An 11,673-nucleotide genomic window follows, 5' to 3' on the forward strand; every position below is an offset into this window, starting at 1 on the left:
GGTGGGAGCTCAGGGCAGAGGTGGGAGCTCAGGGCAGGAGTGGGGAGCTCAGCGCAGGGGTGGGAGCTCAGAGTGGTGGGGTTGGGGAGCTCAGGGCAGGAGTGGGGAGCTCAGGGCAGGCATGGGAGGTCAGGGCAGGGGTGGGACATCAGGGAAGGGGTAGGGAGCTCAGAGCAGGGGTGGGAGCTCTGGGTGCTGGGTTTGGGGAGCTCAGGGCAGGGGTGGGGAGCTGCTCTCTGGGAGGGCAGGCAGGGAGGCGGCAGTACAGGAAAGTCAATGGCTAGGTTCTTACACCCACAGTGTGGATGGCAGGTAAGCCCTCAGGTGCAGAGAGGTGACGAGTTAGTACTAGACTACCTGCCAACACCAGAGCCTTTGGAGGGATGAACACGGGAAAAGGCACAGGAAGAAAACTCCCACCCACAGACAGGGAAGACAAGGCAGGAAGCACGGTGTGTGTGAGGGAGGGATGAAGTGCCCCAACGTCAGGAAGCTACAGGCTGAGAACTTCACATAAAATACATCTAGGTTTAAACTAAAGTGTTTCAGAAAGGCTACTAGATAAAACATAAATTTTCTAAAAACAAAATACCTAGCAACAAAACAATTTGCAATGTACCTTACAGAATACTTAGAAATCAATCTTAATAAAAGATGTGCAGGAGCTTTAAGGAGAAGAAAAAACATTACTGAAAGACATTAAGGAAGATGATTAGCAGAGACACAATGAGATGTCCATTTCCACTGAGAGAGACTCATCAAAACGTATCCCAATTTAACCTCTAAAATGAGAAATTAAAAAAGCACTTCCAGTAAATTTGCATGGCCAATTCTAAAGATACAAGAGGAAAATTAGTCAAGGTGACTATTAAAAGGAAAAGAGGAGACTCGCCAACTAAGTATGTGTGGAGCTGGAACAGAAATGCTAGCATTGCAGAAGGCACTGCGGAAGGAATCAGCATAAAATGAGGACAGGCAGGAAGATTGTCAAAAAGGTGCCTGTGAGGAAGGGGGTCTAAAAGGGCCTGTCAAACGAGGTGGCTAACAGCAGCCCTACACACGCAGAAGCAGGGAGTCCAAACCAGGGAACCCGAGGGCTGAGGGCCTGGTACTCGTAGTGTCATGGGCACGAGTGTCCTCAAGGACAATGGACCAGAACTGCCCACCAAATTCTGAACTCTGTACCATCATCCTACTGGCCCAGACTCCAGCCCAGCAGTGCACCTTGAACGTGGGAGCGAGCAGCTGTATTCACCCTCCACACTCGTGACAAAAAGTCCCAAATGTGGGGTGAGCCCTTGCCACTCGTGACACAGCGTCCTTTCCCATTCTGTTTTCTGAGAACTGACCCTTGCTTTCTAAGAAGTATCTTTACTAGTAAAACTGTCATTCCTGCCCCTCTCCTTTCCTCTCAAACATGCGCTCTACAAAGGCTGGGTCCACACTGGATTATTTCTGAGCAGTACATGACCAGGCCAAGCCAGTGCATTTGTCCAGGACTGGCCTTCCTGTTATCTCCCACCTGGCTCAATGCTTTATCTGGTCGAGAGAGGCCAAGCCAGGGCACTGATCGCCAGAGAAGGTCTCCTTTACATCTGAGCTAGATATGCAACAGGTGACATCTCACATCAGCAGAAAAGATGCACCAGAGAGGAAACAGGACGACGGGGCAGCCTGAGAGAAGAGATTCAGATGCTGAGTTCTCATCTTAGAGAACATTACTGTCATGCTCAGAGGCGCTGAACCAACTTGTAGCTGCCTTTCCAGCGGATTTAAATTGCATGCCTTTGGGTTGGCAGCATGGTTCCCTAACACCAGGCCATCAGAGGTCCATGCTGTTCTGTGCCCTCACGTCAGGATTGAGCTCACCTGCCAGCAGGTTTTCAGAGGCAGTAAACGGCTCAGGAGTAGAGGGCCCATCCTTTTCCCGCAGAGCAGCTGGTGGATCTGAATTATGTGCCCTCGGGATTGCAGCACAGCTTCTTATCACTAGACCACCAGAGCTCTGTACGATACATAAAACTGACATAAATTAAGAACTGTGACATCTCACACAAAACTATAAAACTTCTTTAACTATATATTTTGGTAGATAGAGACACACCTACACAGTCAATTCTCATTATCTGAGGTAGTTAGGTAGTTATGTTCTTAAAAAGTGGAGCTCTGGCGGCCTGGTGGGTAAGGCATTGCACTGTCAACACAAAGGCAAGTGGTTCCAGTCCAGAAGCTGCTCCGCAGGACAAAGACGGCAGTCTTCTTTCATGCAGTGTACAGCCTCTGAAAACACACTACGGGTCACCTATGAGTTGGTTCTGACTCGAGAACACATAACAACAATGTGGTCTGAAAAGCCAGTGTGAACAATGATCTAAGGGATACCAGCTGACGGAGATGCTGCCCTAGATGTGCACATCAACCTGTGCCAGCAAATACGGAGGACAGCTTCCTGGCTGACTGCCTGGGGAGATTCACATTTGCTCCCATTTCCAGGAAAAGTGATCCGCCACAATGTGGAAGTCATAAAAAATACCACTGATATTCTATGCAAATAAAATAGTGCTGAAGGTCGTCCAAAACCAGAAGAGTACTTAGAGACCTGCCAGAAGTTCAGGTTGGATTTAGAAGAGGCCATGACACCAAGGATATCATTGCTGATGGATCTTGGGTAAAAGCAAAGAATGACAGAAGAATGTATATTTGTGTTTCATTGACTATGCAAAGGCATTTGACAGTGTGGATCATAACAAACTACAGCTAACATGGAAAAAAATGGGACTCCCAGAACACTTAATTGTGCTTGTGTGAAAACTATACCTAGACCAAGAAGCTATTGTGCAAACAGAGCAAGGGAACACTACATGTTTAAAATTAAGAAAGGTATGTCAGGGTTGTATCCTTTTCTCACACCTGTTCCGTCTCTATGTTAAGCAAAGCTGGACTCTCTAAGAAGAATGTGGCATCAGGATTAGAAGAAGATTCATCAACAAACTGCGTCATGCAGATGACAGAACCTTGCCTGCTGAAGGTGAGGAGGACCTGAGGCACTTGTTGCAGATCACGGACTACAACCATCACTATGGATTTTTATCTCATCAAGAAAAGAAAAATTCTCACCATTGGACCAATAGGCTACATAATCAATCTTTTCATCCTACTTGGATCCACAATCACAACCCTTGGTACCAGCAGTCAGGAAATAAGGAGACATCACACCGGGAATGTCTGCAGTCAGGGACCTCTCTAGATTACTGAGGAACAAGGATGTCAGTTTGAAGACTAAAGTGCACCTGACGCAGGCCATGGCCTTTTCAATCTCTTGCTGTGGATCTAAAAGCTAGACAATGAATTAAGGATGAGAGAAGAACTGATGCCTTTGGTCTGTGGTGTTGGAGGAGAGAACTGAACATCCCAGGAACTACAAAAGAACAGTTGTGTTTTGGGGAAAGTGCAGCCAGCAAGCTCTTTGGAGGCAAAGATGACAAAGTTTCATCTTACGTACTTGGGGCATGTTGTTAGGAGAGGCTATTCCTTGCAAGTTGGAGAGGGACTCTATGCTTGGAAAGGTCTCGGAGGGTCAGTGAAAGAGAGGAAGACCCTCAACCAGACAGACACAGTGGCTGAAGCAATGGTGCAAGAGTTGATGAGGACAGCACTGGATAATGGGGCACAGATGAGGACAGTTGGGTTCAGATCTATTGTTCATAGGGTCACCACAAGTTGTACACAAATTAAAGGCATATAACAACAACAACACACATCAACACGAAAAAGACAACCCAAGTGAAATACGGGCAAAGGACGTGAAATGGCAATTCATATAAAGGAACTCAGATTTGCCCATAAACATGATATGAAATCTCAGCAGAATCTGGGAAATGTAAACTTTTCAGACATCTCTGGCCACATGTTCCCCATGGCTGTGGCATTTCAGGACCACCTGGGACATAATTTAATGCCAAGTCAGGAAGCCGAAACAGTCCTCCTCATCTAAATCTGTGACCTCTCACCTGTGTCATCAGCTCCTTGTCCGCGTCACTGCCCAGGGTCCCCTGCACCGTCCTCAGGACGAGTCTGTACAAGGAGATGGTGTCCTGACACTCGCAACACTGATCAAAGGTTCCGTCTAGATCTCCTGTCCTCCCGGCACTGGGGGATTGAGAGGAGATTTCATTTCTTAAAGACTGCCAAAATCTGGTAACATTCTGGGGCAGATTAAAAACAACACGGTCTCTAATTTTTGTACTAACACCGATATTAACCAGAATTCAGTAATACATGATACAGAAAAAGAGTAGGGTGCTCCAGCCTTGGGGTTTATTTGGTGGAACATTTACCTGGATTCAGTAAATACACACTGGGACTTAGTACAGATGAAGAATTGCTAATCGCTCTGATGAATAACAAAGGTGAGTATGATGAGCTCTCTCACCCAGAAGAATGTGATCTACACAGATAATGAAAAGAGCTGTGTTAGGTATTGTCAGTGATGTTGCAATTATTAGTCATGCGAATGAAATCTGTTTAGAGCCAGATTTTGGAAAAGGTTAGATTAAAAAAAATTAGTAAACAGGAAAGTTTCTTTTAAAATAGTAATACCTATTGTATGCCTTCAGAGCTTCCTATAGTCATTCCAGCTCAGATTCAGTTCAAACCGAACCAACTCCTGACCGATCCTAGAAGGTTTTCTGTGACAGTAAATCACATGAAGAGAATGTCTACCTCTGTCCCTGGGAGCAGCTGGCGGATTCGAACTGCCAAAGAGGTGCCCCCTTTGGAATAACAGTATAACTCTGCCCACCAGACCGCCAGAGTCCTCTTCTGGACAAAGTATATCCTGATCCCGTAGACACGATAGGACCAACAAGCATTGCCCTTCAGGGGTCTAAGGCCGTAACTCTTTCTGGGAGCTGACCACCTCATTGTTATCTCTGGGAGCAACGGTTATGTTTACACCACCAACCTTCTCTCTAGGTCCAATGCTTACTTACTTACACTGGGGGAGAAGACAGAAAAGATTGCAGGTTTTCAAAGATTTAGAAGACTTTTAGAAGATGTAATTTTTAGGAGAGTTTTTCAAATTTCATGCTTAATACAAGAATGTAGAATTAAGGACGACAAGAGAACAAAATCACGAGCGTTCTCGAGTCATGTCTGGAATGACTTTAAAGTACTACAGTCATGTCTAGAAAGAAGACTGTGCTCATTAAGATGACAATCTGTTGTGTTAACACTAAAACAAAGCCCTTCCCTTTTTCAGTCTGGTTGGGATCACAGCCAGGCCGAAGCTGCAGTGTCTGATCAGAAGGCACATCGCTCACAGATGCTAAGAGTGAAGGAGCGTGTTAGGATTTGGGGAACTGAGACAAGAGCAAACTCTCTTGCCCACACACATACACCTGGTGTCATCAAACAACTCCAGCTGAAGTGATCACGGGTGTTCGGGGGCGAGGGTCTGTGTCCCAGGGTCAGCGCTGTGATCTGTGCAGGAGCAGGCCACCTGGTCTTTTGGGGCAAGTTCCAACTGCCAACCTTCAGATCAGCAGCTAGTCACCGTGAATAATGTGCACGTGTAACACACAGACAGACAGACACACACACACCCCTCCCTCTCTCTACTCAGGACCTTTTTACACTTGCCACTTCTCTTTCTCAAAGCAGGGACAGCACCAGTGCTAATGAGCAGTGCCGCTGGCCTGGGAAGAGGGCAAAGATGAGCTTGTGTCCAACACAAGGTTCCTGCTCTGGGTAGGTGCTATCAAGTCAGATAGGACTCCCAGCAACCATGTAATCCACAGACTGACCCTGCCTTCTCCTGACCCACCCTCGCCATCTTCCATGCTTGTCACTGCTATGGTCACTGTGTCAATCCAACTTGGTGGGAACCTCAGTCTCTGTCTTTAACCCTTCACTTTCCCAGCATGATGTCTTTGTCCAAAGACTGGTCCTTCCTGACAGCATGCTTAATGCATGTGGGACAGTTCAATGTGATGAAAATGAGACAAATACACCCAGCTTATTCTGATAACTATGATTATTCAATCTTCAGTTATAAGTAGTTCTTTATCACAGGTTGTTAGCATTGTCAGGACAAGCAGAAGTGGAGTGTCCCTCAGGACTGCTCAGCTCTGAGTTCTAGACAGTGAGAAAGTGGCAGCAAGCATAAGCCACATGAGGGCATTTTAATCCATGACTCACCGTGAGACCATTCTGCTGAAAAGGGTGACATACAGAGGGTTGCAGGTGGTGGCGGAACGGCAGTGTGGCTCTAACTTCTTCTCCTGCACCAGTTCAACAAAACACAAGCACAGACACCAGCCTGGCATTAGGCAGCCTTTCCATGTGAGCCAGCAGACCAGAGCCCAGTGGGAGGACCCATCTCTGCCATCCCGTGGCCGGCCGTCACAGTGGACGCCTCGGCTGTGGCCAAGTGTCCCAGCGTGGAGGCAATGCACATGGAAAGGTGATTTGCACCAATACCTTAGAGTAAGTCTTACAGTGAGGTAAACCTCCCTACTGCTTCTTCCACACCGCGCTAGTGTAAGAGCGAGTGCATTTCACAAAGCAACTACTACGTTCCTTCTAACTATACAGAGTTCCCGTAGTGGCTTTTCCAAAACCTCTTACACAGAAACATGCACAAAGCTGACAGCGAGAGACGGAATCAGCATCGGAAATGCCTACCTGTTCCTTGCTCAACTGAGTGCCTGCTGACTGGCATTCGGCAAGTATGATGGATTGTGCATCTTTTGGATTTAAAGGATCAAGGTGAAGTGTAGGCCATAACCTTTTATTGAAAGAAAAGAAAAAGAAAATTATCTTCTAAGAACACACCCATAAAACAAGTAAAAATTCATTACAGAAATTACATTCTTCTACTGCTTTTTAACATAATCAGAATGAATCTGTTAATCACATTAACACTAATTTATCCCACTCATTCTAATATGTATTGTTATTCTAACATTTAATGTCAACAACGTTGTACAATAAACTGAGCATGTGTTCTTGCTAACTCACAAAATGCTTCTACTTCTCTAATTGGGAGCTACGGTGGCACAGTTTGGAGAGAGGTACACTGCTAACCTAAAGGTGCGTGGTTTGAGTCCACCAGCTGCTCCAAAGGAGAAAGACGGGCATTCATTCCCTAGGAGCCTTGAAAACCCTGTGGGAGGGTCAGCTCTGGGTCAATTCCAACTCAACGGCCAACGAGTGAACGAACTGACCTCCAGACCATCAGTACAGTTACAGAAGGAGGCGCTGGGCCCTGAGAGGTGGACGATAAAGTGGTCTGCCGACCAGGAATTAAAATGCAGGCAGAACAGTCACCCTGCAGCACACATTCTACATGGAGAAGGAGCAGGTCAAAATCCTACTCTTTTCAGGTATGAAGCACAGATAAACATCGTGTCTCTACACATGCTCACTGACATCCAGTATACAAACAGTATTAACATTTCCTGAAAGGGCGGGAGTGGGGGGAGGAGTAAGGCTCCTCAAATGGGGCAAAAATACAATATAGTCATGGAATTGGTGCCCCTGAAAAGCAACGCCGTGACAGTTCGAGAAGCAGAGTTTTATAAGACCTGACCAGGGGGTGGGCATTTCGGCACTGCAGCCTCACTTCCTCTTAGGCTCACTTTATGTCACTCAACCGAGCAGAGGCAGTTCTCGCATGTGAAGGCAGCGCTCGCGGTTTGGTCTGAACAGAGCTATGCTGCTCACCCACAGGGGTGCCTCTCAGGAGGTTCAAATCCACCAGCTGCCTCCACAGGAGAGGGATGAGGAATCTCCTCCTGCGGGACTCACAGACTCACTGCCGGACGGCCAGCCGGGAGTCAGGTCTTATTCGAAGGAAATGAGTTTGAGTTCTGACTGCTACTCCCTACTTGAAATCACAATAAGCAACTCAGGTGATCCTGTCCACAACCTACGCTCCTGACCCCACCTCGTTCCCGTTAGGTCAGTTAATGTCTTCAACTGGAATTCTGGGAATGACTTATCCTCTCCTCTCATGTCCCAGACCTGACATCCACCAATTCTCAGAGATTCCTTTTATTGAACTCATCCATTTCTCTCTGCCCTCACTGCCCTTATGTGAAAAAGAAGCCAGAACCCAAGGCACATCAGAAGGCGCCGTGTGTGCACGCAGAAGCATTTCTGTACTCGTACCTCCACGCTGGAGGGCATGTTTCTACATTCACAGACACAATTACTCTCACATTCACTGGCAGGGGGTCTAGCAGCCATTTCATGTGCTTTTCAACTTGCTTAAAAATACAAAAACAAAATTCAATCTATTAATTCACAGCTTTTCCATACAACCCAATAATCGCTCCCCAAGTAAACCGAAATTCACGTTAGTTTCTCGTTTATCAAGAAAAGACCTTAGTTTTAGACAATGTAGCTCACAATTAAACCAACTCTCATGGCAAAGCATCATCACGGTCACTGCTCGGAGTTCTGACCCCAGAGCTCTGTGAAGACATCAAATGACCAGATCCAGCTTGCGGGACCTAGTTAACGGCCTCCACAGTCGGCACCATCCCCATGCTCCCATCCAAGGGGTTAAAGAAAAGAAATATCAGTATTTTCTTATCACATCATATAATTTAACACTTGTTAGAGCTGCCCCCGTACTGGTGCCTCCTTCCAAGCACAAGAGTAGCTTACAAAGTATTAATATGCTATATGCAAAGTAAAAATATCACCTGCACTTGGTCTACAGAATCGATGACAAGGAGGACGCTGCCTTGATGCCGGGCAGACAGCTTCTCCAGCCAGCGAGGAAACTCTTCCAGAAGCTTGGCAGGGTCGAGGGTCAGCGCCGACGCTGACCAGGAGTGCTGCATCAGCTGCAGGACGGGAGTGTGCACAAATTGCAGTTACGTGTTTACATCTCTGTCGCGACTTCTACAACCCAAACTGGGTCACCTGGAGGACTCACAGGGATGGCTATTGTAAACCCGATAAAAAAACATGCCTCACCATCAGGTACTTTATCAGCCCCCATCATCCCAAAACAGAAATGAGAATTCCGACTTTCACCTTGTTTTGGAAATGAAAACACTTCCAGAAGAGGGTGTCTGATACCTTTAAAGTCATACGTTTGATGATCAAGGAGGACTCCGCGCTGGCAGACAAGGGTCTCCCCACAAAATGAGAAAGAATCAGCGTGGAGGGGGAGCTCTGTTGCTGGACCTGAATCCTGAAGCAAAGAGAGGGCAGTTGGCGGGACCCCTGTGACCTGGCGGGACCCCTGTGACCCAGTGGCCTTCAGGAAGCACAGGGCTGAGAGCTTCATACTACATCCTGTCAAATAAACCTCAAACACAGCGGCTTCATCTTGGCTACAAACAGAATAACTTACACCACAGGCGTTTACAACTGAGGTTAGGGTATCATTAACATGAACACTGGCCTTTCATTAAAAATATGCTCACTGAAGACAGAAAGATGTTTCTCGATTTAGCACAAAAATATTTTTCCCAACATGGTTTTAAATCAAAGGGTAATAAAAAGAGAAACAATCGCTCATGCCAACTCTTCAGTGTAAATACCAATTATGAAATAAAATACAGCTTCTTAGGGAAATGCTCTGTTGTCGGGTCAGTGCTAATCGAGCCCTGCTGGGAGACGGTAAATCCCTCTGAGAACAGGTGGCCACTTTTTCCTCCGAGGAGGGGCCCGGGAGTGTGAATCACCAACTTCTCAGTTACCAGGCCACTATACTGCCAGGGTTGCCAGGCACTGGGATCAAATCACACAACAAAAATATTTATACTACTTTTAAAAAATGAAACAAACAAAAGTTTAGTAGCTTATATGGAGCTTAGTCTATAAACTGCAGACCTGGGCTACATTCCAACCATCGATTAACTTTGATGATGTTCAACTGACAACCCAAAGGCAATGGTTCGAATCCATCAGGGGCTCCTTGGAAGAAGGCTGGGCACTCTCCTCCTGCCATGGATAGGGTCTGAGAAATGCTGGAAGGTCAGCTATGGGTCAGTGTCACCTCGACAGCAGTGAGTTAGGGTATGTATTTTCCTCATTGTTTCATAAAATCCAGTGGCTTTTGAGATGAAGCACATGCAGGCCCATCACCTCTGTCCTCAGCCCTCTCCTGCCCCGCTGACCTCTCAGCAGCACGCCCCTCTCTCACCTGTCTCCTCTCTGTAGTCATGACAGCTCACACTTTCTGCTGCTCCTTCTGCATGCTTACTCTAACATTCTAATTAGATGACCTCTTATTTTGCTTTTTTGAAAAAAGAAATGTACTGTCCTGCCTGTGCAGTGGCCACAACAACAAGCTCAAACCCACCAGCAGACCTGTGTGAATCCCTCGCACCTGTGTGAAGGTGGTACAGGGCCCAGTGGCGTTCTGGTCTGTCCCAAGAGGGACCGGGGGCTGAAACCAGCTAGACATCAGCTGACAGCAGGCCACAGGCCACCCAGGAAGGCAGGCCAGCAAGCAGCGCATCCCACCAAGGAACACAGCGACCCTCAGAGCAACACGGGCAGGAAGCATGTCATGGCGCTGTGTCATCTCACCACTTGGATAAAAGCAGGGACTTCCCAGAACCAGGTCCTCCAGACACGAGCAGCGGTGGGATGGGTGCGGGAGCGGCCACCAGGTCATTAAGGCGCTGGTAATACTAAAAACAAAGGTGAATTTCCATCAGGATGATGCCCAAGCCTCCACAACCAAACAAACCAAACCTGCTTATCCTCTGACCACAAGAAAGGTGTCTGGAAGGAATGAGAACCACTTTCAGTCCACAGCAGCCCTGTAGGCACTTCCTTTCCTGGCTGGTGACACGTGCTGAGGATGTGATCTCAGAAGGAGCCCCCACCTCTCGGCCCCGTAGCCCTGCTGAGGGGGTGAGGCATGTCTGCAGGATGTGGTGGGAAGTCACCGTGCTCTGTCAGAGTCTCTAAGCTGCAGGTCCTGAAGGCCCAGCACACACCCCAATTTCCTGGCCAGAACAGTGCTTGTCCTGGAGACCACTCCATTTTCTAGTGATCCCCATAGACAGGCCCAAGAACAAGTAGATTTTGTTGGCATTTTTCAACCCGCTCCAGAGAATGAGCCTAGAATAGACTTTCTGAGACCTTGCTGAAGTGGGCCCAGCTCTCGGCCACATGCAAGAGCTCATGTTCTCAGGCTTTCCCCAGACACTCAAAACTGGCTCAGAGCTGAAGAGGACACACTCAGAAATCCAACTCGTTGTTGCTGTTATGTGCCGTCGAGTCGCTTGTGACTCACAGCAGCCCTATGTACAACAGCCCTAAACCCTGCTCTATCCTGTGCCAATCACACTGTCTCTGACACATCCATCCCGATTACCCCAGTCGCTGAATCAATCCACCTCATAGAGGGTCTTCCCCTCCTGCGCTTTCCCTCCACCCTACCAAGCATGATGTCCCTCTATAAGGACCTGGTCCCTGCTTACAATATGTCCAAAATATTTCAGACGGAGCCTCAGAAACCTTGCCTCCAAGGAGCAGCCCTGTTTAACCCCCTCCAGGATGAATCTGTTTGTTTTGTTGGCAGTCCATGGTACATTCAATACTCTTGTCCAGCACCACAGCTCAAAGGCATCAATTCTCCTTCTATCCTCCCTAGTCACTGTCCAACTCTGATGCATAACAAGTGATTGCAAAGACCAT

The 11,673-nt window shown here is 47.4% G+C and overlaps 1 protein-coding gene across 1 annotated transcript in view; it reads right to left on the minus strand.

Annotated features, from left to right (window-relative positions):
* NPHP3 (nephronophthisis 3 (adolescent)) overlaps positions 1-11,673 on the minus strand; it is a 55,964-nt gene that overhangs the window by 16,320 nt on the left and 27,971 nt on the right. The window contains exons 10-16 of the mRNA XM_006902547.1: positions 10,555-10,658; positions 9,094-9,208; positions 8,712-8,855; positions 8,173-8,270; positions 6,685-6,787; positions 6,199-6,281; positions 4,011-4,149 (exon numbers count right to left, since the gene is read on the minus strand). Of these exons, the coding sequence (XP_006902609.1) occupies positions 4,011-4,149; positions 6,199-6,281; positions 6,685-6,787; positions 8,173-8,270; positions 8,712-8,855; positions 9,094-9,208; positions 10,555-10,658 (786 nt within the window). The remainder of the gene's footprint in view (positions 1-4,010; positions 4,150-6,198; positions 6,282-6,684; positions 6,788-8,172; positions 8,271-8,711; positions 8,856-9,093; positions 9,209-10,554; positions 10,659-11,673) is intronic.

The sequence above is a fragment of the Elephantulus edwardii genome, unplaced genomic scaffold, assembly GCF_000299155.1.
Source record: "Elephantulus edwardii isolate Elephantulus edwardi_28Jun2011 unplaced genomic scaffold, EleEdw1.0 scaffold00427, whole genome shotgun sequence".
Lineage (NCBI taxonomy): Eukaryota > Metazoa > Chordata > Mammalia > Macroscelidea > Macroscelididae > Elephantulus > Elephantulus edwardii.